The sequence below is a fragment of the Alligator sinensis genome, unplaced genomic scaffold (assembly GCF_000455745.1).
Source record: "Alligator sinensis unplaced genomic scaffold, ASM45574v1 scaffold1295_1, whole genome shotgun sequence".
Taxonomy (NCBI): Eukaryota; Metazoa; Chordata; order Crocodylia; family Alligatoridae; genus Alligator; species Alligator sinensis.
Window position 1 is genome coordinate 1,407,400 of NW_005841880.1, and position 27,371 is coordinate 1,434,770.

General features: G+C 51.9%; 2 protein-coding genes across 3 annotated transcripts in view; one reads left to right on the forward strand and one right to left on the reverse strand.

Moving 5' to 3' along the window:
- Positions 1–6: 6 nt before the first annotated feature.
- TMEM259 (transmembrane protein 259) lies at positions 7–23,644 on the forward strand. 2 transcript variants are annotated; one of them, XM_006017447.2, is made up of 11 exons: positions 7–634; positions 7,069–7,335; positions 9,150–9,273; positions 14,326–14,436; positions 16,008–16,130; positions 16,453–16,553; positions 17,055–17,112; positions 17,929–18,012; positions 18,655–18,787; positions 19,182–19,281; positions 20,428–23,644. In XM_006017447.2, the coding sequence occupies exons 1-11, from the start codon at positions 395–397 to the stop codon at positions 21,271–21,273; spliced, it is 2,187 nt and encodes a 728-aa protein (XP_006017509.1). In that variant the 5' UTR covers positions 7–394; the 3' UTR covers positions 21,274–23,644. The 2 variants fall into 2 exon arrangements, with proteins under 2 accessions (XP_006017509.1, XP_014383521.1); XM_014528035.2 differs by having other exon boundaries at positions 395–634; positions 9,150–9,327.
- A 533-nt stretch (positions 23,645–24,177) lies between these two features.
- GRIN3B (glutamate ionotropic receptor NMDA type subunit 3B) overlaps positions 24,178–27,371 on the reverse strand; it is a 6,159-nt gene continuing 2,965 nt past the window's right edge. The window contains exons 5-10 of the mRNA XM_014527993.2: positions 27,113–27,228; positions 26,133–26,284; positions 25,862–26,026; positions 25,484–25,551; positions 24,744–25,121; positions 24,178–24,274 (exon numbers count right to left, since the gene is read on the reverse strand). Coding sequence (XP_014383479.2) covers positions 24,178–24,274; positions 24,744–25,121; positions 25,484–25,551; positions 25,862–26,026; positions 26,133–26,284; positions 27,113–27,228 — 976 coding nt within the window. The remainder of the gene's footprint in view (positions 24,275–24,743; positions 25,122–25,483; positions 25,552–25,861; positions 26,027–26,132; positions 26,285–27,112; positions 27,229–27,371) is intronic.

The window sequence follows — 27,371 nt, forward strand, 5'->3', positions numbered from 1 at the left end:
CACACAGGAGACGGAGGGGTCTCTCTGAGAGCCCCCCCTGCATTGCCATTTGAGACCCCTGGGGCTGCCCCTCACCCCCTACCAGGGGCGCTTGCCCTCCCTGCCAGATGCCCCCGGGACAGGCCCCAAGCCCCCTCCTGTGGCCGCCCCTCAACTACAGGGGTTGATCTGTGACCCCTCGAGAGGTCCCGGGGTGGGGGCCCGGCAGCCCCCTCCTCCCCCCTCTCCTCCCTTGTCCCTGTCCCTGGGCCGCGGATCCTCCCCCGGCTTCTCTTCCCCGTTTTTCCTTCCCGAGCTTCTGCTTTCCCGGGGCGGGGGCGCGCAGCCAGGCCCCCTCCTCCGTGGTTGTCCCCCCCCACCCCGACTCCCAGCACCCACGTTGCCGCCGGCCAGGATGTCGGAGAACCAGGCGCACGCCCACACGAACCACCACCCGGGGGCCAACAACGCCGGGGCCGGCGCGGCAGCCGGCGGGAACAACCGGGGCGTGCGCAACCCCAACCTCAACCAGAACCCACTGATCAATGTGCGCGACCGCCTCTTCCACGCCCTCTTCTTCAAGATGGCTGTCACCTACGCCCGCCTCTTCCCGCCCTCTTTCCGCCGCATCTTCGAGTTCTTCGTGCTGCTCAAGGTGAGGGGCGGCCCTGCGGCGCGGGCGGCTGTCCCCTGGGCGGGCTCCCCCGCTCCGGGCAAGGGGGAAGCTGCTCGTTGCCACCGCGTCGCTCTCAAACCCCGGGGAGCTTTGCCATCGGTCTGGTGTCCTGCCGCACGTGACTTCCCCTCCAGCGTGGTGCTTTATATCTGCTCCTGTGAATCGTCACTCAGGCACTTGGTATCAAACTGGAAGGTGTGTTAGGGCACGTCTAAATTCAGAGGCTGAAATCGCCTGGATCTGCAGTGTCCTGCGCGGCTACGCCCCTCTCCTGACGAGGTGATTCCGGTCCTTTACCTCTCTCTACCTGCCAGCGAGGAAACGGAGGAGGAAGAGCAGGTGTCTCAGTAGCATTGAACAAAATGCTCCCCAAAATAACCCCATATTGGCCTCATAGTTTCATGGTTGGAAGGGACCTGAGCAGCTCATCAAGTCCGACCCCCTGCCACGGGCAGGAAAGAGGGCTGGGGCCTCTTCGTGCCAAAGCTCAAGTGGGTGTTATAGACATTTCATAGATTTCATAGACGTTAGGGCTGGAAGAGACCTTGCGAGATCATCGGGTCCAGCCCCCACAGTGATCGTGCAAGATCTTTGTTGTTTTGGACGCTGCTCTTCCACAGATGAGTCTGTTGCATGTGCTCAGACGTGAACGTCAGGCCAGTGCTCTAACACAGCGGCTTCTTGTAGGGAAGCCGTGGATGTGGCTAAATCTCGGTGCTTAGCACCGGTGGTCTGGATGGTTTCTGTGCCTGGCAGCGAGATGATAAAGCTTTCATATCCTGGTGACTGATTCTAGCCTGTTCTGGATGGATTGCCCGTCTGCCTAGGTTGATAGCCTGTGAGTCTGGATCAAATTGGAACCAGTGACCTGGGTGGAAAGGTTTATGATTCCATTACCCAGGAATCGCTGCTCTCTGATGGATGTAGGGTTTACTTGAGTTGGTTTGGCAGCTTCAGTCTATCTTCAGGAAAGATGCTTGACACTTTCCTTGAGCCTTGCCTTAATGGAGGAGCGGGGAAGAAAGTTTTGCTGTGTGTTTGTCAGCGCTGACCATCCTGACTACAACGGTCTTGTGCCTGCTGGGATTTTCCACGCTAGTGACCGTGGGAGAACCTGCCCTTCTACCTTGCTTTGCCAGTGCGATCTTGTTCTTGTTGGCAGTCCTGGCTGAGGGTAGGAGTCTCAGCTCTTGAAGCTAGTCATCAGGGAAGTGCGGTAATGGGCCTCGGCAGAGGGGTGTGCCGACACAGTCCACGCTGTAACTGTGTGGGTGAAACCCACTGGATTCTGTGCTCAGGCTGGTGTTTAAACATAGAAATTAAAAATAATAAGATGGTGATTACAGTATGCTAATCATAATTATTGACAAAGTCGGGAGAGAAGTAGCTCAGCTTATTTCCTGCTGCCCACGTAGCGAATGTGGTGTTATTAAAGACTAAGCAGTGGCTTTGTCATCGCCGCGTCATGACCTTGCTGTGACAATAGTGCCTTGTCACTCAGCCAATTTGGGAGTCCTTGGACTTGCCCTTTTTTTTCCCCCCTGCCTCTTGTGTTGCTGAGGAGGGACATGCTGATCTTGAAGCAGAGTGGGGACTCGTGACTCTGGAGCTCTGCCCCATTCCTGGCACGCCTGGAGCTAAGGCTGTTCACAGGGTGGTCCTGCTTTGAGCAGGGGGTTGGACTGTAAGGGATCTCCTGAGATCCCTTACAGCCCTCATTTTCTTTGATTCTGTTACAACTTTCTGCATACAGTAGCTGAGCACCCTGTAGCCTGTTGTGTGCGTGAATCCGTGTGCTTGCCATGTGGGTGTCACTGGGACTGCTAGGGTGGTATCTGGGTGTAGGTGATCATTAGTGAGTAACGGCTGTCCCACCCATCTTCTGCTTTTATTCTCCATAGCTTTTCGTACAGTGAAGTTGCAGTGCAGCTGTGAAGTTTGGCCAGTCTGATAACCTGTAGCAAAGAAATCTAGGATGAAGAATCACTGGGACCCACTAGATTACCCAATGATCAGGCACTTTAAGGCAGGTGGAGAGCAACCAACTCCACACCTTGGCTGCAGGGGGGATTGCCGTGTTCTAGGTGTTCTGTACTCAGGGTAGAGAACTACGGCACAAGCGGTTGCAGGTATCGGGTAACATCACTGTACACTGTCATCCAGGACACAGGTGTTGAAATCCTGTCCCTGGTCCACTTTGTTCTGCTGTGACTCTTCCTCTGATTGAAAAGCATCGCTCCATTACTTTCTGAAACCAGAGACCTCGGGGTGAAGTGTCCTTTATGTGAGTGGTGACTTACTAAACTGACTGACTTATTGAGAGCTGGTTTGTTTGAGGTGGAGTTAAAAACCCTAATTACCCTCTGTAGCGGAGTAAATTATTTTTTAATAGCCACAACAATGAACCCCCTGATAGGTCTGTGTAAAACGTTGAGCTGCGGCTTTGAGTGCTAGGCTCCAGTCACCAGGATTGACTTGAAATGACTGAACTCTTTGACACAGAGAGCCAGGAGAGGGAATAATGGCGATTTGGTAACTAGAACTGAGGCTTGTCCTCTGGTTTGAGAAATGAAGCCCAGTGCCATTTTTCAGTGCTCTGCATACCTCATTGAGAACAGTACTCTAGTATTAATTCACAGCGAACATGCAGGTTGTAACAGGATTTTGGGAATGAGGGAGTTCTTGTACATCTGTTGCATATTGGAACATAAAATGATCCAACCAGAGGTGTCCTCGGCAATTAGGGGCTGGAGTCCATCACCGTGCTCGCTCTTGGATGTTTGGGGGATTAAAGTTTCTGTCTTCTGAGAGCTGTATTGGCAGTTAAGTTGTAAAACCAATTGCTGAAGGTTTTAAGAGGTCATGGGTGAGGTGGGGGGTGAAAGGGATTTGTGCTCTGTCCCATGTTGGCACTAGGAAGGCCAGTAGCTTGACTGGCACAACGCAATAGCAAAGATTATATCGCGTGCTGAGGACTTGACCATAGCGTAGGAGGGTTTGTACCACTTCCTGCAAGGCTGTTCGTGCTTCTCAGTCCTAGAGTTATTCAATCTCTCTTCCCCCAGCTCTGGATGGGAAGTGGTCGCACCCTTTTGAAGTATAAGGAAGTATCTTGTTCTGTGAAAAGTTGTCTTTCGATTTCTGCTGTAGCAAAATGATGGCAAGCAAGGTCCTGCTTCAGTTTTCTGGCGTGCTGTTGGTCTTCCAGTTGGATCACTGATAATGTACTTGAGAGGGGGGTGCCTGCATTTGGGTGTTAGCTGTAGCGTGTGGGATGTGTTCCAGGATCTCTACCGCATGCTTCACACCAGTGTTGATGTCTGGACCCACACTCCACGGTGTGAGTTGCACCTTTGGGGGAGGAGGGGGGATGCTGTCCTGTGAGCATTGGGGGTCCCCCCCTCCCCCCTCATCACTATTGTAGTTCCTTAATCTCTGGTCTGCAATCCCAGCCCGTTGTGAGCGGATCCCTGCCCCATCCAGTTTAATCCTGGTTTAGGAATGCCTCCCAGTCTGCTGCTAACTTCTGCCCGACCGAGCGCAGACTGTATGTTGGCCTCCGCTGACATTTTGTAACCCTTCCTACCTGAGCTCAAGTTGCGTTTCCAGTTTGTTGAGTTGGCTCGGCCGCCAGTCAAAGGCAGGGTCCTGCAGAGCAAACTTTGGCAGCTTTCCTCTGCTCTTACCAAAGGCAACCTGCTAGCTTGCAAAACTAAGAGGAAGGTGATCTGGAAACGCTGTGTATAGCAGACATTGTAATGCTGGCCTTCTAACATGACAGGTCCTGATAATGAACCAGGTTCACTCACCTAAGTGCCAGGGCCTTGAGAACAAACCTGATGGCCGTTACAGAAATATCAGAGGCTTCCAGCTGCAGGTGAGCTGCTAGTGAGGGACCTACTCCTTCCTCAGTACTGCTGGTTTAATGTATCTGGCTTTCCTGTCAGGTCATTGATGCTTTTCTCAGTGCTTATCTGTCCCTTTCAAACCCTGCACCCTCCCAGGTACTGCCAGGTGGCAAGGAGGCAGTGGCAGAGCGTGAAACATTTGGGGCTGGGGGGGCTGCACCTTAAGATAGCAGTTTTCATTAGCAAGTCCAGTCCTTATATGCACCTCATGCTGTCCATCTGGGCTCTCTGTATGACCAAATGCCTTTCATGGCCCAATGGGAGCATGGGTTTTTAATGTAGTAGCTTGTTTATACATGAATTTGCATTTAATTTGTCACCAGGTCTTGCTGGCTCTACTACACTGCCCAAAAGGGTAGGGGGCGTTTGCTTATAACTTGATTCAACCGACAGAGGAGGTGCCTGGGAGACGCTCAGCATTGTTTTCCCCTTCCTGTCCCCCAAGAGAACCATCCTGAGGATGAATTGCAATTCTCTGGCATGAGAGAGCAAGGAGGATAACAATTGGCTTTGGGAATTGGGATGAGGATGGGTTCATGGAGACCATGAGAAAAAATGGACCATTAGTTTCTAGCCCTCTGTGTTGCAGCAAAGCTGGGAGGTGTGACCTAAGGATGCCCAACAGGCTCAGAAACCAGGAGGCCAGGGGAAAACCTCAACATTTATCATGTTTGGGGGCCTGGACTCCTAACTCTTGAATGTGTATTGTTAACCAGCCCTGACAGCAGCTAACTAAGTGGTTCCCTCTATGAAATCTTGGTCTCCATTCTAATAAAGTAGACAGCTGGGCAGTGAGCTGACACCGCGGTTAAACAGCACCCAACAGAGTCTGTTCCGGGAAACCTGCGGATGGAGTTTAATGTTCTGCCCGTAAGACACCGTGGAAGCAGTTCCACTTGGCAGGAGAGCCACCAATAGTCGAAGGCGCGTTTAGTCCGATAGTTGTGCTTGGTTCCCATTGCATTCCTAGACTGCTCGTTCCAAAGATACCAGCCCTGTTCATTTCATTACTTTGAGTCTAATAATAAAAGTGTGAACATTTAGCACTGACTAAGAAGGATGGCGTCCTAGTGGAACTGGACCCATCAGCTCGCTGTATTCACCAGGGCAAATCATGGAACTTTCCAGTTAATGGGAGTATTTTTTAGATTAAAGAAAGAAATCATAGTTTAAAGAATAGAATAGAATATCCTTCTCTGCACGTGGTTACACCTTAGGGTATTAAAGATGGAAGTAATTTAATAACTTATGCTACATTTTTATTTTATGTTTCATTTTGAGTTCCAGGAAGCATCAGCCATGAAGTAGAGGAGTCAGTTCCACTCTAAGGTTACATGCAACACAATTAATTGCATGTTCTGAGCATGGAAAGGGAACTTCTCAGTTCAGCCTGTGCTTCCAGACACGGAAGGAGCGTAAGAGCTCTCTTGGGTCAGGTGAAGGGCTCTGAAATAAGATCTAAAATTGCCTGGCTCTCCCTTTAAAAGTTTTTCAGTGGCAGGCTGTCAACTTGTACTCTGCTGAGCAAAGGTTGTACGTAGGCACCAGATCCTGTCAATATTAAACTGAATGCTGAAGGGTTAGCAAATAAATACACTGAGACCCATTTCTTCGGGGTTGCTCTGAGGATTGCATTGGTGCGCATGCAGTATAATCCTTCCCCTGGGCAGGAGTTTCTGGGTCAAAAGGAGAAGCCTGATAAGATGGAGTGGTTTGGTTTGCTAACCACTGAGCTCTTGAAAATAGCCCAAGCCAGCAGAAATCAACTAGGTGGGGCCACTTCTTGTAAGCCAGCACAACTCTGTGGCAGACCAGGAAACCCAGCTGGTAGACAAATCACTAAGCTGATAGGATAAGAGCTGCCCCAGGTCAGTACTGCATTCGCTTCCCAGAGGCGTGTGGCGCTATGTTATCTGGAGCTGAGGTCTGCCACTGTGTGTTGCAGCTATTGAAGTCCAGTAACTGCCATATGCTGCTGCCAGACTAGCAGAACTGGTATCTTGCTTCTAGACTGGAAAGCATTTCACACCCACCTTACACAGTTGTGGATGGACACTGAAGAAATCAGCTCTGGGTTTTTAACCCACCATCGTGCAGTGTGTGTATAAACAGGAGGTTGGGGCAAGGATGCCACAGCTGGCCTCTGCTCCCATGCACGTACAAAGAGATCTCTTTAATGTCCACCCAGGGCATTGCTTGGCTACCAGAGGCTCATCAGGAAGGCTAGCTAGGATAAATGGCATGATCCTTCCTCTGCCCTGTACAGCTGAAGAGCAGAGCAGGCTCTGAGACGTCTGTGTGCTAGTGTCTTGATGCTCAGACTAGGGAGTGTGAAAGGTCTGGATTATTCTTGGGGCCTTGGGCCCAACCTGCTTTAGATGTCCATCTGCTTATCAGGAAACGGCCTATAAGACCTGAGCTTTGTAAATGAAGCAGGTTTGGACAGTGCGGACCTGGGCTGATAGTCTCTCTCTCTCTCTCTCTCACATTTCCTGCTGTATCCAGGCCCTCTTTGTGCTCTTCATCCTGGCTTACATTCACATTGCCTTCTCCCGCTCGCCCATCAACTGCTTGGAGCATGTGCGGGACAAGTGGCCACGTGATGGCATCCTGCGAGTGGAGATCCAGCGCAACTCCAGCCGGGCCCCCATCTTCCTGCAGTTCTGTGAGGCGGAGAAGTTCCCTGGGATGGTGATCGAGTCGGTGGGGGACGATGAGGATGAGGACGAGGAGGAAATGACTGTGGAGATGTTCGAGAATAGCTCTGTTAAGGTAAAGAGCAGCCGTGTGCGCGGAAGGGATGGGGAAGGGTGTCTTGCAGTGAACAGTGGGCGGTAACTTTGCTGGGTGCCTTTTGTGCTAGTAAAATATTCCTGCCCCCACTTTCTAGTTCACATTATAATGAATCTTGGTCTCCTCCCCATATCTGCTCATTGGCATAGATGGGCTGTACCATATTCCCAGGAGACCAGAAAACTAGCTGTTGACCTAGGTGGGCATCTTACTTCTACAACTGAGATTCCCTCCCTGAAAATGCAACTCCTTCTGCAGTAGCACATCTGTTGGATTTTCCAAGTTGCAGCACTGCTTTTTTTTAGCAGTAGCAAGGGGTGGGGAGGATAGGACTTGTTCTGTACACAGGGCTTGTTTCAGCTTTCTAGGCTTTCCCCGGGGCTGTGCTCCTGCCCTTGTCTGTCGCTTGTCATCCAGCCCTGCTTGGGGAGTAGATGTTTTCTTCTTGCATCCTAGCAGTGCCCTTTGCATGCGCTTCCCCTCGGAGTGATGTGCGCTCCTGTTTGCCATCCGTGCGGTCCTTGAGGACATCATTGGCACCAAGCTAGTGTGTCTGCATGTGCGAGTAACGTGATCATTCCAAGCCCAAGCTGGTCGAACCTTTGTGGCAGGCCATCACGCGTTCCCCTATGTCCTACAGAACAACTATTATAAGGGCTTTAGAGAGCTTTAAAAAATTAAACCACTATGCCGGGGTATTTCTTCTATCCCTTCCCTGTAAATCCAGGTGACGCAGTGCCCTTGAGGTTAGCTGTGTGAGGCCTAACGGGGGAGAGCATTTATGTTAATATATCCCCCCCAAATCTCACTGTTGGAGGCCACAAATTGTGTTCCTTTTCCAAGGTAAAAATGTGTTTGGTCCTGCAAGAGAGCTTTGGGCCCTCAAGTGTTGCTGCCAGTCACACAGCTGTTCCCTCTTCATGTCTTACATGCTGTTGCATACAAGGGTTTCTGCCTTTCAGATAGGGGAGCAGATGAGATGCTGGGGGGTCATGGAGGGGGCTCTGTGCTCCTGGCACGTAGAAGTTGGAGCGGAAGACACCTGCTGGGAGTAGAAACCAAATGAGCAACAGCCTTGGTCTAGCAATGCTGTGAAGGAGCTAGGAGAAGGGCACAGGCAGGTCCAAAATATCTAAGAATAGGGGAGAGGGTTGTGAGCACATTTTGCTGTTCAGAGAACTGGAACTGTGCCATTGTTGAGAGCATGGCTTTGCTCTCCCTGCCTGCTGGATCAACACACCAGCTTCCTCGAGACAGGGAAGCCTTGTGGGGCTACAGCACATCCAGCCAGGAAGCAGGGCCCTTTTCAGGCATAGAAAAGCCATTGTTAGCTGGGGCCTGAATCTTGCCATCCTGAACCTCAGGCAGAGGCACATTTGGAAGGGGAGGCATCCGGTTCTGAGGAGACTAAAGAATTAGTGAACATCTTTCTGGCAATTTGTGCTGCTGTACCAACCTCTTGTCTGTTTGTTTCTCTGTGATCCAGCAGGTTGTTAACATAATGCAGCTTTTTCTGTCCTTGCAGTCCACTGGGACGCCATCAGTCTTCAGAGGGTAATTACCCTGAACACACTTGGCTGGCTGAGTCCCTCTAGAAACCTTCAGCCAGTTCCAAACAGGGCAAATCTCTCTCCAGCTGCTTCTTTGCAATTCAAAGCCCCCTTGGATTAACGACATGAATAGAATGTTTGTAGGTTTTTGTCTGTCCTTCCTCAGCGCTTCTCGTGTCTCGGGTTCATTAACCGCTCAGAAACCAGATTGTGGTTGGTTTCATTCTATTGCTCTTTCAACAGTTTGAGCTGGACATCGAGCCCAAGGTGTTCCTCAAGCCATCACGGGTGAGCAGCACTGAGGCGCTGACCCAGGCGTCCCACAACGAAAGCCAGGAGTTCTCCTTTAGCGAGGCGCCCACTAAAGGTATGCAGCCGCTGAGTGAGACCGTGTCCGAGTTTGAGATGCTAGCGAGAGCAGGTAAAGACCACTTCTGCCGTTCTCCACGCTCCCTCCTTGCCTGGTGCCTGTGCCTCCTCTGTCTACCTCTACCTCTCCTACCTACCCCTCGCCTGCTCCAGCTCTTTGCATAGCCTCTTGACTCATTTTCCAGGTGTTCCTTTGGCTTTCAAATGGGATTTCAAGCACTTACTTTACTTTGGGACCTGCAGAACTTTCTCTTTGCTGGAGGGACGGGGGGAAGGGGCTGGCAAAGGGAAGCCATGCAGGGGGCCTCTACTTATGTCTATTGTTACGGTAATGAACAGGTCTCAATTCTGATATGCAAACTGTGGCAGGCATCACTGATAAAACTTAATGGCTTAACAGGCCATTTGGTTATCCTGTCTCTGCCAGCAGCTGGGGTAGAAATAGAAAATGAAGATGGGAAGGGACTTCAGGAGGTCACAACTAGTCCAACCTCCTGCTCCATGCTGGACCAGCCCTGACTAGATCATCCCAGCCAGGCCTTAAAAACCATTAAGGATGGAGATTCTGCCTCCTCTAGGTAACCCATCCCAGTGCTTCACCACCCTCCAAGTGAGAGTTTTTCCTAATATCCAACCTAAACTTCCCTTGCTGCAACTTGAGGTGAATCAGTGATTCCTTTTCCACAAGCTGCATGGCCCCGTGTTTGATTCTTCTCTAGAAGAGCTGCTAGAAAGTCCAGTGACTCCGATATTCTCAATGGCATTTGCAGGGATTTTCTGACCCCTCATCCAGAAGCAGCTCTTAAAATAACAGATTGGTCCTGCAGATATCTGTAGTGCTGTATCCTTGATGGACTGGAGACACTGATATTACGCAAGATGTACAACCTGATTTGAGATGCTAATATTTAACAGACCTCAAGGAAAAGAATAATGGTTTCTTGTCTCTTACATTGAGACCTGGGCTTGCAGAGAGCATAACAGTGGTGTCTGCTGTGTTGGATTTCAAGGTTTAATATCACCCGCAGGTTGAAACAGGAGCATACGAATTGTCCTGTAGTTTTTATTATAAGTTTTCACTTTTTAGCCAAAGCAAGTGTGTTGTTAGAGAACTCAGGACTGGTGGTAGAGGTGATATCTTTTATTAAACCAACTAGATTTTTGCAAAAAAAAAAATTCTTTCATTGCAAGCTTTTGGGCACAAACACCGTTCATTGCCTCATGAAGGGTGTTTGTGCCCGAAAGCTTGCAATGAAAGACTTTTTTTTTTTGCAAAAATCTAGTTGATCTAATACAAGATATCACCTCTACCACCAGTCCCGATTGCTTTTGCCACTAGACCGATATGGCTACAACCTGAATACCTGACACCTGTTAGAGAACTGGAATTTTTTTCCATCCAGCAGTATAAAAGGTTATTTCTACCTGTAGGGTGAGCTCTAACATCAAAATGGTTGTTGTTCCCCTGGTCTTGTAGTGTTTTTTGTGAATTCAGGACTAATTAGTCCCAGACAAATGGCAAACTAATGAACTGCTTCATCGGTGATTGGGATCATGACCTTACTTGAAACTCTGGAATACATGTAAACATGTTGTGGCGCTGTTAGAAAGGACTGCAGAGAAGTCCTTTGAAAGATCTTTTGTACATCGAATGCGTCTTGCTGAGTCATAAGTGGAAATGATCCAGCGAGACGGGGCTGCGGGGGGAGAGCATTTAGTGGGTTGTTCTATTCTTCTCTTTGCAATGTAATAATAAAGTGCATCATTTCAAGCAGGTTTGTAGGGATGTAGCTAGAACCAGTCTTCCTTGCCTGCCTACCTTCTTTGATGGAGGGCCACAGCTAAGACTGCACATTTGGTCTTTGGATATAATGCATTTTAAAAATGCGTTCAGGGTCAAGCAACTCTTGGGTTGGGATTGAAGTGCTCTGTCTGCCTTTATGAACTGAAAGCGGTTGTGCTAGTGAATGGGAACGAATGTGAAAACTCTGGCCGGTCTGCTTTTCTTACCTGGTACAACAGAGAGAGGGAGCTGTACATTTTCTATTGAAACGTCTTTTATTCATGCGTCGCTTATAAGAAAGCTGCATTTCTTATACGTGATTTATGGCTTGTGTCATTTTAAAATATTTTCGTTGTGGGAAGCATAACTCTTTCTCTTTTTTTTTTTCGTGTACCCTCTGGGAAGAAACGGTGTGACAGTTTGAAAGATCTCAAATTAAATTGATTGGCTACTACTTAGCAGGGGATTTTTCTTGTCTTGGGGCCATCGCAGCAGACGGTGTCGACTTCAAACCTTCATTTAAAAAAAAACAACCCAACACTTGAGGCAGGCAGAGCAGTGATGTCAAAGCTTTTTTTTAAATGCCCTAATTGCTCTAGCCTTTGGCTTTGGCACATGTGGAAGCAGCAGCTCCTGTCTCCCGAGAACTCCTGACTCCAGAGATGTGAGCTGATTGTGGCGAAAACCAGCAGGCCTGACTGAAGCAATGAGACCTGGGGAAGCTTCAAAGCTGAAAAATTGACTTTGAAGAAGGCAGCTTTGAACCAAGTATTTAAGCTTTTTGGGGGCTCCAAAATATACATTTATAATGAGGTTAATGCAGTGTTTGAACTTAAAACACCGCATTAGCATAAACTGTGGAGTCAGATGTAGTTTGCATGGGTCGATGCCTTCTGATGTGCTAAATTCTGCCCTGGGAAAAGCTCTGTGTATACCTGTCAGTCTGAGAGAAGAGTTGCTCCTCCCGTGTGGGAAGCCTGCTGCAGTCGGAGGCAAAAGGATACTTTGACAGCGTTCCTAAGACATGCAGTTTCCTCCACAGTTGCCTTGCAGTACGTACAAGCACACGGGGATGTCTGAGCAGGATCCTTTGTACGTGTTCAGGGCTTTGAAGCATCAGACCCTGAAACAGATTCCCCACTGCACTGTCTGCAGAGACATCAAGGACCAAATGGGCAAGAGGAACCGTTTGAATGTGATGCGTATCGCAATGAGAGGCTCACCTGTTCCCCGCCGCATGGAAGCACGTCTTCAGAGTTCGGCACTTGTGTGAAATGCACAGTTTAATGTGACTTAAAGCCAACCAACATCGCTTCCTTTCCTCTCCAGGAAGGCCCTTGCTGCTGTGCTGCTTCAGACCATTGCAGAGCTACGCATTTCCTTGCATTCATTGATTTTAAGCTGGTTTTACCAGGAAAGTTCTTTTTGTGGTGATACAGTACTTAATTGTAGCCAAAGACCATATGAAGAGGCAAGAAACTTGTTGCTGTTGTAACAAGGGGGGAAAATTAGTTTTTTAAATAAAAGGCATACAGAACAAAAACCTTTCACTTGGGCAGTGCTTGGAGGGACCAAAGTCCTCGTTGCTCTTCTGTGAAGTCTCATTAAGGACCTTGTCGTCATGGGCTCAGGGTGGTCTGCCAGGAAAACTTGAACGGCTGAAGAGGGGCTGCAGCAAGAGGTCACTTGAGGACTGAGCAGTGAGCGGCTCAGCGACTGAGCAGCTTCCAGCCCCGTGGGCACAGGGCCAGGAGAGCAAGAAAACTTTCCAGAGCCAGTGTGTAAAGCGTAGCAAATCCCTGCCATTGTAAATGGCCCAGCTTGTCAGAATAGACACCGATTGTCCTGTACCAGCAATCGGTGCTCTTCCCCGGCCCAGGCATCCCCTGGGTCCAGCTGTGCTCCTGATAGGAAACCTTTTAAGCTCTCACCATTCAGTCTTTTAAAAACCTCGCTGTCTAATCTGCTCCAGGCAGTCCCGTAAGCAGCCTCACTTCTAAATAGAATCTCTTTGGAGCTTTTCCTGCAGGTGCCAATGGTCTTTTAAATGGCTAATGCTGATCTGTCACTTCTTATTACTAGAGAATTTGAATGGAAACGGGGTCTTGGAGGGGGCTGAGTTTCTGTTCCTTGCTTTCTGGCTGAAGCCGTAAGCTGGCTGCTTCTGAAGCTGATGTCTCTGTAGGCTTATAGATTTTGACCTTCTGTTGCTTCTTCCTTCACGGTTTTTAAGGCTCTTTGGAAAGAGGAATGGATTCAACCTTGCAGCCCTCCTGAGACCCAGGGTTAGTTACTCCCAGTTTTCAGTTGAGGCATGGAGGTGAAGTGAAGGTGGCAGAGTGAGTAATGGACCTTGAGTTATGCATCCTGGTCAGCTCTAAAGAGCCGCAGACAGATTCCTTGCTGATGGAAACCAAACAAAGGACAGTGTGTGGTTCAGCACTGATCCAGTCTTCGTGCACTTACCCCACATCCAGCAGTTGCAGTGGGGGAAAGAGAGAGACCAGGAGCAATGCTTTCCTATGAGGGTCATAATAGCATCTCGGAGCCATTATTTAAATGTTGCGGTTAGCTTCTTGTCAGGTGAGAACAGCTCCATACTTTTATCCGCTGCAGGTTGCTTTGTTGCCAGATGAAGCGAGTGAGTGGGCAGCTGGTGGGTTCATAGGCAGCATATCCACCCAGCTGGGGGGATCTTTGTGCAGAGATACCAGTAAACCTGACATTACCCCCTCCAGCATAGAGATGAGGCAGACTGGTCCGATCATGTTGGGGGTACCACTCTGGCCTCTGTTACGGCTGTCTTGGCTGGGATCTTCAGTGGGGAGCCTATGGAAATTAGGTACACACCTCCCTTAGGCATCTTAGAAAATGTCAGGCCTTGTAGGAAGGACTGTAGGTACCAGGACTGTAAATACGGCATCTTTCAACGCCTTCGATTCAAAGCAGGTGTGCAGGTCTGTGACTGTTGTACCATTCTGAAGCAGGCAAGTGGATTTCCCCAAAACCTGTGACTGACACAAACTGTAGCACTGACCGGTGCTGGGAAAGGTAGTAAAGAGTTTGCATCGTTGTGGTTAGAGAAATATTTAGGAAAACAAGAACAGCCAAAGCTTTACGTTGATAAAAAGCAGGTTGGGGCGGGGTCTGTATTTTTGGTGAGGGTGGCAAAGGGGGGACTTTGTACAGGGGGGCTGGGGCATATTGTGGGTTTTTGTGGTAATAGTTGCCAAGCCCTGGTGCTGAGTTTTGCATCCTCTCTTGCAGTGTGGCCACAAGAAGAGTACATTGTGGAGTATTCTTTGGAGTACGGGTTCTTACGCCTGTCTCAGAGCACCCGTCAGCGCCTGAGCATCCCGGTCATGGTGGTGACGCTAGGTAAGTACAGGAGGCTCCTGGGTGATTGCAGAAAGACGTTACATTGATGGAAGGTGCACTCCTCCAGAGTAGAAAACAGTCTCTAGAAGAAGTGCCTGTCCAGTGGGATGCTGGGGCAGTGCATCAGTGTGAGGCTAAGCAGTCCTAATGTTATTTCCCAGCATAGTTTTCCCCCCTCCTCCCTTTACAGGAAGAAAATCTCAAGGTATCAAGTGCTAACTCAATCTGAACATCTCTTCTTCAGGTTTACCTGTTTTACTCTGAATTTCAGAGACTGGGGCCAAAATGGCTTGCAGCCCTGAGACGCATATGATACAGTATACATCTGCACCATCACAGCTGCAGTGCCCCTTGCTGAGAGTGGTTACACCCGTGTTGGAGACCATGCTGAGCACGTTTGCTCGGTATCAGTATTCGTCTCTGAGCAGTTTTGCACGCCACTTAGTAGCAGGCTTTTTTTTTTTTTTTTCTCTCTTGTGGCCTCATTCTCTTCTGCTGCCTTGCTGTCAAGTAAAAAGTTCCCACATAAGAAACATTGTGCCAGAAATCATAACTAATCAGATGCCAGGTGATGAACAGTAATGAAACTAGCCTTATCAGAAACACGTCATGAAAGCAGTAGAATGGTTCTGCTGTACAATTTTAAGTGACCACTGGGTGGTTTATACATGGCTTCTGTATTAAAAGCTGGGGGTTGTTGTTTTTTTTCTTCTCGACCTTCACGTTCAGCTCAGATTCCTACCTAAGCGTTCTGGCTGCTTACAAAATATAGCCTGTATTTGTATCGTGCTTTTTCATATAGCTGGAATCTGGGTGCCTGGTAACCTGATTCCATATGTTTATCCAGTTTCTTTGCATTTTTATGCAGCGATGTCCTGTCATTTGTGTCGATCTCATCACCGTAGCTGCTTGTGCGGTGGAATTGTGAAACTTTTAATAGTGCTTGGAAGAACAAAGGGGCGCAAAGGGATAGTTGCTGTCATTCATAGTGTAAGGCCTGGCTGCATTAATTCTGAATCTCATTGCTGCTAATAGGATAGGCATCCAATTTCGTATTTCTTCTGCCTCATCGAAGAGCTGCTCAAATCACCTATTCCCCTCTCCCCGAGCTGTTGTTTCCTCAGTACTGTCCCCGCCACATGGCCAGACCTGTCCCAGGCTTAATAAGAGCAAATCCATCTTTCTCTTGGCTGAAGGAGGCAGAGACTAAGCTTGAGAATAGAATTCTTTGTCTATATTGCAGCCTGGAGCATCTGACAGGCTTCAGTGTAAAAGTTGAAGCCTGATTTATGCTGAAGTCTTGCCCATATAACTGTCACTTGAGAGGATTGTCGCTCTGTCCCCTTCCCATCTCCCCACACCCCAGCAGATGTAGGTAATCTGCCGAAAAGATCCTTTTGCTGGTACCACTCATTTTGCTTGAGAAACTGGTGTGAGCTGCATCTCCACAAGGGACTTGACCACATAGCTGCACTAGCAAACCTTTTAAATCACCCAGGAATGAAAGCTGGCATTTCCCACTCGGTGCTTTGACCTCTGAACAGAACAAATGTTCTTTGTCTTCTGTCCAGATCCCACCAGGGACCAGTGCTTCGGAGACAGATTCAGTCGCCTGTTGCTGGATGAGTTCCTGGGCTATGACGACATTCTGATGTCCAGTGTGAAAGCGTTGGCTGAAAACGAAGAGAATAAAGGTAAAAGCATTGGGGACTCGATTGTTTGTACCCGTTCAAGGGAGAACTGCTTTTTCTGTGGGGGCATGGTTGGCATTCTCTGGCTGTTTACTGGAACAGCTCCTCTGCCCCTGGGTGCACTAGCATGAGGTAGGTAAAAAGAAACAAGGGGAAGGCAGAGAGGACAACCACACATCTATTTCCTAATGCTTTATTGTCCTGCATGGAGTGAAAGCAGTGGCAGGGAGCAGGCATTGTGGTTTCTTTCTTTGAGTCCTCCTTGGGCCTTAGCAGCTCAGCTGATCCTGTACTGTTCATCACACTGACTTCCACATCCTTTCAGGTTTCCTTCGCAATGTGGTGTCTGGGGAGCATTACCGCTTTGTCAGCATGTGGATGGCCAGGACATCGTACCTGGCAGCCTTCGTCATCATGGTCATTTTCGTAAGTAGGGAGAAATATAAGCATTGCCTCAGTATCTGGGCTGAGACTTCTCAGCACTGATGTAAGGGCTGAAACGTGCTGGACTGTAGTATGCCTCCTAAACGTGTGAGAGCACAAGATGCCGCAGCTGGTTTTAAAGCCCAACTAACTGAAGACATGACTGCACTTGGAATCTTTTTTGCAAATGCAAGAATTTGTCAAGGTAAAACCAGTGTACAAAGGAGGCTGAAACAGAGAAAAAAGAGCCAAGCGTACAGTAAATGTTGTGCTGAGACCTGCACACACACAATACACATGCATTCTTCTTAACAGATGAGTGTGTTTTAAGGCCTGTTATAATTGTCTAGTCATCTCCTGCACAGCTTATGCCAAAACATCATGAGGCCATTTTAAGCTAGGAAAGTCCATCCTCATTAACTCTTTGCCCTGTCACAACTCTGGGAAGGCCAAGCATCTTGGAACAATCTAGGACTAACGCTTACTTCTGTCCTGTTGTTTCAGACTCTGTCCGTCTCCATGCTGTTGCGCTACTCTCACCATCAGATCTTTGTCTTCATTGGTAAGTGTTTCCATATCTCTGTTTCCATGATGGGTTTTGGGCCTCGGAGAAAGTCCAGTGCTTTTGAAGAGCAAGAGAATACCTTGATGTCTTTACTGGAGTGATGCTACTTGAGATGGCAGACAGGAGAAGGGAATCTGCTCTCCAGAGCTGAGAAAATGCATGGCATGGCCTGGCAAAATTACCATCTGGAGTGAGATGCTTCTTAACCAGGGCCAGGATCAGGCTTGATATAAACACAGGGCCATTGATTTCTAGCGTTCTTTCCATTTACACGCAAGAGCTTGGCCCTAAATCTTCTGACGGATAGGCTGTCTTCAAGCGCCCTGTTCTGACTCTTAATGTCTGAATAATGGACTGGACTAGAGCCAGTCACCATTCCCCTCTTGTTTCTGACTCTGGGGTTGGTATTCACAAGCTGAATGCATCAAATACAGAGCTCCCATGTGCTCAGCACTGCTCCCTGGTGCTTTATGAGGGAATCTCATGTCCTGTGAAGCAATGAGTATTGGCCAGGATCAGGGCAGGGCTTGCTAGACCTGTTGCCTGCTCCAGTTTGGCCATAGTGCACTGTAAACTGCGAGCTGGAAGTACCTTGTGCCTGTATCATCCCTCGCATGAATTTCTGCATACAGCTCCACTGGAAAAATACTGTAATCCTCCCTCGTGGGACCTGCCCAGCCCCTCTGTGGGAAATCTGGGGTGCTGGACTAAAGACAGCAGAGATTATGGCATGTTACTGCTATGCTCCAAGATGCTGGGGGAGACGGAGGGCCCCTCAGTCTCCTGGTATCATGTTTGCCTTTCTTCCTGCAGTGGACCTGTTGCAGATGCTGGAAATGAACATGACCATTGCATTCCCCGCTGCTCCCTTACTCACTGTCATTTTGGCTCTAGTAGGTAAGAACCAGGCTTTATTCCTTGTTATTAAAAGGGAACCTCCAGTAGGTCTGAAAAGTACCCTTAAGTGTTAATCGGACTTGCAGTATACTGTCTTAGCTTGTTTGCTGTGGGGTGATGTTCTGTCCACTCACTACAGCGTGTAGAGTCGGTGGAACGTGGTAACTGCTCCCCCCTACAAAACTATACCTGTGTGGTTTGGTCTTGTCTGCCAGTAACACATCCTCCCTCAGTTAAGATTGCTCTAGCAAGGGGGTTTGGAGGTCAAGATTAACATGCACTGCCTGAGCTGTGCACACTGGGGATGGGGCTGTCTTAGAGTCGGTATGCAGTACAGACAGATCCAATCCACTTCAATATCTCACTTCTCTGAGCTTTGTCCTGAACCTGCAAAACTGTTTTTAATATCCTGTGCCATGCTCAAAGCCAGCAAATCCTCCGCTCTAAGGAAAGTGTGTGCTCAGCAGTCAGGCCTGGACAGCTGTGCCCTGGGGCCTTGGCTTTCCCATCTAGCAAGCATAGCCCCAGCCCAGCCCCTGTTGTTAGGTAGTCTGCTCCAGGTACCCCCTTAATGCTGGAGAAAGGCCAGCAGGGATTATTCTGTGTCTGCTTGCTGATGGTGGGGTTCTTTGCCTCCCGCAGGCATGGAGGCCATCATGTCGGAGTTCTTCAACGACACCACCACTGCATTCTACATCATCCTCATTGTGTGGCTGGCTGATCAGTACGACGCCATCTGTTGCCACACTAACACTAGCAAGAGGCACTGGCTTAGGTAAGAGATACTCACTCATTCTCCCCCTCGTAACATGCCTGTTGCCATCGCCTTGCTGTGCACATTGTACTGGTGCAACATGCTGCTCTGTTCTGTAGTAGGGGGACATTGTTAGGATCCTCAGTCAAGCGCTGGTCTATAACCCAGTTGCTTTCCCCTATTGCTCTTTTGTAACTCGTAGAAAATCTGCTGCAAAAACCGCATCCTTCAACTGCTTGCCCAGTCCTCACCTGTTCTGTTTGCACTGAGCACCAGTTCAGACTGGGAGAGTCTGGCTGCTCTTTTAAAGGAGGTGTCACACTTGTTCCCTAGGCAATACCCCTCCCCAGAGTGGAGACACATGTGGGATCTCTTGTTGGAGCCCCCTCGTCCTCACTGTCTCCTGTCTTCCCAGGTTCTTCTACTTGTACCATTTTGCCTTCTATGCCTACCACTACCGCTTCAACGGACAGTACAGCAGCCTGGCTCTGGTCACCTCTTGGCTTTTCATCCAGGTAAGCAGCAGCCTTGCTCTGCTGATCATGAGAGCGTGTTCGATGGTTTACGGCTAATTCCACCTCTAGTCATGTCATATGTCTGAGAGGGGCTGGTTGGCACTTAAACCATCTAGTCAGCAGCTGGTCACTTGGCTCATGCAGTATGGGTGGATGTACATAGATAAAATGAACTGCTTGTAAGTGGCTGTTGATCACAAGTTAGGCTTTCTAAACTGACACGACCCAGTTTGAACAAAACCTTTGTTTAAACAACTGCTGCACATGTTCCCCTGAGCAGGGGAGGTAAAGGGTAGGCAACATTCTCAAACCCACCGAGATGCAGTGCGATTTCCAGGTCACTGATTTCCATCCAGCTGTGACTTAGTCTTGATATAAAACCTGCTTTGACAGCTGCCAAGTGGCAGAAGAGGAGGGAGTGAGAGGTAGGGCTCACAGAAGATCCCGTGGGCGGATCTAGGATTTTGAAAAGGGGGTTGTACGTGGTGAGGCACATCATCCCATATAACACAGCGCACATTTTCTTCAAGTAAAAAGAAACTGGAAGCTTTACTCATGTTAGGGGCCCAGGGCTGTATTATTTAGTTTGACGGAAGCAAAAACAAATATATGTTATTGGAATGAGTTAAAAACAGTGTGCATGGCTGTGACAGGAGCTACATTACCAGAAGCAGTTAGCAGAATTGCAGAAGAAAGGCTAGCTTGGTTGGTGGAACAGCAAGACGGTGAAAAAGGAGAGGGTCGTGAACACCTGGAGCAAAGAAATCGGGTAGATTTTAATGAGCCATGAATTCAATCGATGCTCTCACTGCTGCCTGAACAGAGATACTGCTGCCACTGCTAGGTCATTGATTTTAAACTTTGGGTGGAGCAGGAGTGAAAGTGGGTGCAATTGCACCAGTGCACACCATCCCCCTCTGATCCACCCCTGGTCTGTAAGCAGAACCTAAACCATCTTCTTCGGTAACATCCTGGGGAGGAAGATATGATGTGGAGGTCAGGGATGGGAGAGGCAAATGCAGGTGCATCCATCCCCCCACGCCTACCCCAGTGAGACCTGTGGGTCACGGTGGGGGAAGCTTGTGTTGCTGCTGTCTCTGTGGTTCCTCTTGGGGGTTGGTAACGTCTTTCCCTCTGGGTCCCCAGCATTCCATGATCTACTTCTTCCACCACTACGAGCTGCCGGCGATCCTCCAGCAAATCCGCATCCAGGAGATGCTGCTGCAGAACCAGCAGGTGGGCCAGGGCACCCAGACCACGCTGCAGGACAACCTCAACAACAACACCACGGCTGCACCCATCGACGTGGGCACCAGGCAGCCCCACCTGCCCACCGGTCCCTCTGCTGAAAGCGGCAGCCCCATCTCTCTGGCCCCCGGTGAAGGCCCGGGGGCTGGCGCCGCCGCCACCGCCTCTGCCATAGCGAGCAATCTGAACTGGGTAGCCGAGACAGCTGCCATCATTACGGAAGCCTCGTTCCTGTCCGACCTGAGCCTCTTGGAGCCGAACGTGGTGCACGAAGCCATGGCCAATGGGAGCCCGCAGGATGCAGCCGCTGCTGCTTCGAGCTTGCTAGCCCGAATTCGAGTCAGCAGTGACCGTCCAGAGGCTGCTGGTGGCTCCATCACAATTGAAGTCACTTCGACTCCAGTGACTGCGCCAGCCGTGCCTGCTGCTGCAGAAGATGCACCGGCTCCCCCTCTTGCCGCTGCTCCCCCTACCCCAGTGCAGGAGGATGGAGCCCCTGTCCCCAGCCCTGCCCTCCCCGAGCAAACTGAGGCTGCAGAGGGGTGTCTCAGCCAAGCAGAGCAGAGTGGCAAGGACTGCGTTGCAAGCAGCACCCGGGCAGAGACATCGGGGGCCTCTGTGCCAGGTACTAAACCACTCCAGCATTTGGATCCGAGTAGTGGGGACCCTGGGGAGACCAGCCCTTGCCCTGCAGCAGCAGGTGGGACAGCCTGCTCTGACCCAGACCGTGGGAGCCTGTCTTGAGTCCTCTCCTTCAGGGACTCCTGGCAGGCCGGAAGGGATTTCTTTTGTTGTTTCTCATCTCACCATCCCAACCCGTAATTCCTCTCAGTGGAAGCACAGCCTCTGGGGCAGAGCAATGGTGCAGGAAATTTCCCTCCAGAAAGTAAATGTGCGAGAGCAAAAGGGACCGATAAGCCTGGGGTCTTTTGTTCTCCAGCCTCCCCTGCAGCAAGGGAGAAGCCATCCATCCAGAGAAGCCATTCTTCAGAGCAAGCCCCGCTTCTCTTGCACTGGGGGCAAACAGAGCTCCAGCACTGGTCATTTTGCCTCTCTGGTGTCACACTACAGGTCTCCCTGCTCGAACCCCAGGAGGGTGGGCAGCTCTCAGGAGGGAGGGCTCCCTGTGGTACTCCCTGGCCCTGTTTGCCTTTGCCAGTGTCCTCCAGTTTGTGATAGAATTACTTTTTTTTTTTTTTTCTGGGTTTCAACCAAAAACAAGCGGGTGTCGCATCAAACACAGCACGTTTTGAGATGGGCATAGAGGCTGGGGGAGGCTTACTGGCAGGAGTGGAAAATCAGACCTCGGTGGGCTTCTGAAGCCACTTGCTGAAACCGAGAGCAGTTTCCTTCCGTTGCAAGAGGTTCTAAGAAGCTGGGTGGATGCTACTTCTACATCTGTACTCTGGCAGTGTTTGGCAGGGCCTTGGTGACTTCGTCACATGGCCCCACGGATACAGGGTGTGCGTCGGGGGTTGACACCTTTAGCGGTGGTGTACGTTGGCTGCCACAAAGGCAGAATCTTCCCCTATTTTTAGAAAGCCGTGGCAGTTGTAAGGGCTCGTTCTGCTGCCCATTCATTTGAGCCACGGTCATCTGACAACAGGCTGCAGGTAAGGTTTCCTCTAGAGATCGACTCAAGGCAGAGGGGACCGCGTCAGCAAGATTTTCCCTTCCCCTGTACCAGATTTAATTACGCTAGTGAGAAGCTGGGCTCAACCTGATCTGTCTCTGAGGATCATTTTGTGGCCTCTTCCCTCTGCAGTTGCCTGGCCTATTTTTGGAGGGGTGAGAGCAGAGGTAAAGAAAAAAACCCCAACAAACCAAGTAATGAGGTTGCTTTCCTGGCACTGTCTGGTTTTCTGAGTGCAAGAGAGTGGTGTTTCAGCTAGAGCTTCCTCCCCGTATTAGATGCACGTGACCGGGGTCATGTTTGGAAGAGTCTGCCCAAACCCACTCACAGCAAGGGCTCTAGGAACCCAGCCTCAACGACATGCAGAGCAGCTAGTGCCAGGCGGGTGATAGCTAGAAACCGGTGTGCAGCTTCACGAGCACAAGACAGCCATCCAGCAAGCTGGCGCACCGCAGTCCTGCTGCCCAGTGCCCCTTGACACTCAGCTGCTGCTGCTTCAGTGGCTTCGCTTGTTTTTCAGTGCCTTGTCCTGTGAGCGGGACACCATCGCATCCTTAGATCGGTCCCTTCCCTGAGCCTAGGAGCCCTCCTGCTGCAAGGCCGGCAGGAGGGAGGGAGTCGTTGCAGGTCGAGAACCCTTGTTCTGCGTGGGTCAGTGGGAGCGGGAAGAGCCACGACGCTAAAGCTTGGAACAAATTTCAGGCAAACCTCCCCCAGTCCTGCCTTGGTGGTGAGGAGCTGGGACAGGAGCGGGCAGAGGTGGCCCCAAAGGCTGGCTGATGGGTTGGAGGAGGTGACAATGGTACATGAGGCTTGACTGGAGCCACGCGCATGTGATCAAGTGGGTTCTGCTTCACAGGAACATCTCCCCCAGCAAGGCACCAAGAGGGAGAGAGGGTGCATGGAAAGGCCCCAGGGGCAGGACTATGGTGGGGCTCTAGACCCACTCTTAGGAGGGGCAGAGGCAGCTTGGACATGGGGACGATGCTGTGGGAATGCCCAGTAGCTGTAGCCTTGTCCACAGGAGCGCAGCCACATTCGTGCAGGTGAGGGCAGACCTCCTCTCGCCTCCTGATGCTTATGCACCAAGACAAGTGGGCTATAGCACCAGGGGCTGCAGGAAACCTAGCCTGCTGCTAGGGATTTCAACCAGAGACCTCTGTTTTCTTGGCATTTCCCCACCCAGGAAGCCTGTCTAGGTGTCCATCAGTGCCAAGGAGGTGGGGAGAAGGGTGCATTAGTGACCTGCACATTTCCCTCTCCGCTGATGCAGCTCGTTGGCAGCTAAACTCTGCCTAAGAGCTTCAGAAGTGTCGGCACGAGGCAGCAGAAAGAGCTGTAAGGTTTTTCACGGGGGGCATGCGTTGGGGAGAGGGGGGAAAGGAACCGAATCATTTGCTAATGAAGAGTAGAGTTCATTCTATTTAATTAATGTACAAAAGGTGTTTGTATATATAATAAATACTATATCTAACAGCTGCAGCAGTGCTGCTGGGCCTGGTTGCCTTGCTATCAGTCATGCTGGGGTGCGGTTGGCGATCACCTCCTGGGTCCAGTGCGGGTTTGAACGTGTTTAGCTGGCAGCGCCTTTATCCAAGTGAGCCACTGCTGCATCCCTAGCGCACGAGGGTCTCGCAGCACTCCCACGAGGTAGGGGAAGGGTCTGTCCCCCTGCCACGGAGGGGGAAGCTGAGGTGCAGGGACGAGGGGTCCTGTCCAGGGCAGAGCTGAGGCTCCAACCCAGTGGGGCAGTACTGCCCCTCCACTTCTGCAAAGCGGGACCCATCTGGAAGACTCAGCCCCTGGCTCGAGGCTGCTTGTATGTACATCCTCAGTTGCACTTTCTCCTGATCTGCTAATTTTGAGAGTCTCGAGCGACTGTTAAGTGCTAGCAGCCGATTGCCCCATTACTTGCATGGCCTGACGAGTGCTAGTTCCTACCTGAGCCCTCCATCGAGGCAGAGCAGGGGCTTTTCTGGTGCCTGCAATGAAGGGACGGAGGCAAGACCCATCTCTCACAGTGGCTTGTTGCTGTGTGCAGGGAGCCTCCGCTGCAGGGAGGGGACAGGGACGTTGCCCTGAAGGCAAGGCTGCCTGCTTTCCGGGCTGGAGCTGGAAGGAAAGAGACCTATTGGTTTCTCTGATGCTTTTCCGTACAGGGCCTAAAAAGGGAAGAACTGTGGTTTGGGCCTGGGGGAAATGGGTCCTCATTGAAAGTCGACAGCTGCTGTCCAAAGTACCCGTTTGGGGGAAAGAAGGGGAGGAGGAATGCGTTTGCAGAAGGCCCAGGACCTCTCCCCAAAACAGGATGGGACAAGGGGCTCATTGTGAACGGAGGTCTGCTTTGCTCTGCACGCTTACTCGAGGGGGGTTTTAACAGCCAGAAGCAGCTGCTTGCCCGTAACGCAGCGGGGCAGGATGTGGGTCCCACCTGCTTTGCAAAGAGTAAAGCAAGGCAAGTGAGCAAGCTGCAGGTGGGTCTGCGCCACCTGCCTCCTCCCGGCCAGGCTCAGGTAGGCAGGAAGGTTGCTTGTGCCCAGCAGGAGCCGGTGCCAAGGACGCCGCGGGCCCGCACCGTTACCTGTCCGCGCTCTTCTTGGTGATAGCCCTGATGGGCAGCGCGTGGCGGCTCGGAGCAGGCCCCAGCGCCACGACCAGCTCGCTCTTCCTCACCAGCGCCGCCCGCAGCTGGTCCCTCATGTCCTTGATCCTCTCCTCCAGCTCCCTGAGCTCGGCCGCCTCGGCCTCCTTGTCCCCCGCCTCCTGCTGTGGGGCCCGGCCATTCATGCAGTGCCACACTGGCGCCTCCTGCCCCGGGCCCGGCTCTGCCTCCGCGGGCTCCTTCGCCAGGTTGAAGTGCACCCGCTTCTCTTCCTTCCCCGCCGCCTTCCGGAGGTTGTTCCAGCTGGGCTGGCTGGGGGGGCACGCCGGGGGCTCCTGGCTCTTCTGGATGTTGCAGCTGCAGAGGAAGATGGAAAGAGGTCGGGGGTCCTGTGCCCTGGACCACTGCCCTGCAAGAAGGAAGCTGCCTCGTCCCCTGGGCCCAGACTCTGGGTTCCCTTTCAGAAAGCAACGCCATTAGCTACAGGCTTGCGGGCAGCCTTCCAGCCCCTGGAGGACGGTTTTAAGGAAGACGGTGATGGGTTATTGCCAAGACCAGGAGCGACGATCTCAAAATGCAGCAAGGGAACCTGAGGCTAGTTTCCTACTAGAAGGAGCCAGCCCCGCAGTACAGCGAGCAAGGCAGAAGTCACCCCTGTGCTGCCCTGCAGTGCCCCAAAGCTGTGGCAGGGCCGGCCATGCTGCATCCGCGACCAGTACCTCTTCTCCAGGCTCAGCTTTTGGTTCTTCTGCTCCTCCAAGCCCATGTTCAGCGCCCGGTGGATTTTCTGTGCCGCACGAGCGGGGAGAGAAGCCAAACCTCGGTCATTGGACAAGCAAGAGCCATAGGGCTGGGGGCCATGATGGGCTTTGGGGCACTTTCGTGCCTTGGGGGTTTGCGGGGGGGAGCCACCCCAGCCCAGACAGCCCATGGGGTGGGATGGGAGGGCAAAGGAGTCCTCCAGAGACGGTTTCCCCAACTTTAGACCTTGGGTTGGCCAACGACCATGCCCAAGGGGCAGGTGGGAGGGGTACCGCGGAGCAATGGGCACTGCAGCAGGGCATGTGGAGGGGGAAGCCAGGGCCGGCCGCGCTCACCTGGCTGGTATGCAGCCAGTAGTTGAACTTCTTCTTCCTCTTGATGCGGGGCAGGATGAGGCGGTAGAAGATGTGCTCGCCCAGGGAGGTGAGCAGGGACCCGCAGAGCCCGATGCACAGCAGCACGAAGAGCCCCGAGAAGTGGTAGATGCCCATCTGCAGGGTCTGGGCAGGAGACAGGACAGCAGGGTCGTGGTGGGGAGGCGAGGGGGTAGGTAAGCATCACCCCCAAGGATCTACCCCGGCCCCCCGGGACCACCCGCACCCCTACCTCGGTGACGGCGAAGACGCGCTTGCCACAGGGCACCATCTTGTACCACTTGTCGTGCAGCAGGTCCATGAAGCCGGCTGACTTGTAGCGGCTGATGAACTCGGAGATGTTGGAGGTCAGGGGCGAGTTCTGGGGCAGCCCGATGCCGTAGCCTGGCAGGGGAGAGGGGTCACAGTCACAGGGGCAGGGACCAAGCATCCCCCCATCCCATTTGAAAGGGCCCAGCTCCTGGGGAAGCCGAGGGTTTGGCCCGGAGCCCCATTGCCTGGGGCTGGTACCATCCTCGCCGCTGGGCACGTGGTCCAGCCAGGCGCGTGCGAAGCTGGGAGCCGGCAGGCCTCGGGTGGATGCTGGGCACCAAGGCCCCTGCCCCGTCCCTGCTCAGACCCACCTCGAGCAGCGGTCCCCGCGCCAGGCCACAGGCTCGGGCTGCAGCTCGGAAGGGAAGGAGGGAGCGCGGGACCTCATTTTAATTCTCCTCCTGCGCTGCCCAGGCAATGAGGAGGGACGCGCAGAAGATGCCAGCTTTGGAGGGGGGCTGGAGGAAGCTGCGGCTGGAGGCAGGGCTCGAGCCCGAGCGCAGCTCCGCTGGCTTCTCGGCCCCCTGCTAGCCCAGGATGAGCGCGAGGGGGGAGCGTGCCGCTCTCCGAGCCTGGGGAAGGACGGCGGAAGGAGAGCTCCTGCTGCAGGCAGCGGGGCCTGGCAGTGCAGGGAGGGGACCGTGCCCATCGGACCGTGCCCTGCTCCAAAGCAGACCCGGGACCAAAGTCTGCACGGCTGCACCGGCATATCTTTTGCCGCTGAGGTTAAAATCCAGCTGTGCCCTGACATTGGGTCCAGCAAAGAGCTGAGCAGTTCTCAGCCATCGCTGGCCGCTTTGCTGGGCAGAGACGTGCAGGCTGGCGTGGCTTTCCCACCAGGCAAGGGCACCTACATGCAGCAGCCCAGTTGCCCCCCTCGGACTCCCCCCAATCTCTCACCTTCGATGGCAAAGGGCTTCCCCACCGTCAGGAGCTTGCAGTCGGAGTCGATGGAGACCTCGTACTCCAGCAGGGACTTGTCCATGATGAAGGCGTTGAGCTTGGCAGGCTCTGTCCTGGTGGCCAGAGCACAGGAGGGTGTAAGGGGGGGGTCTAGCTGCAGGGGCTGCCCCCCTCATTGCCCCCCACCCTCGCCAAGGCCTTGGGCAGTGGGCAGCCTCCCCCGCAGCCACTCCCGCCCCAGGGATGGGGGCATTAG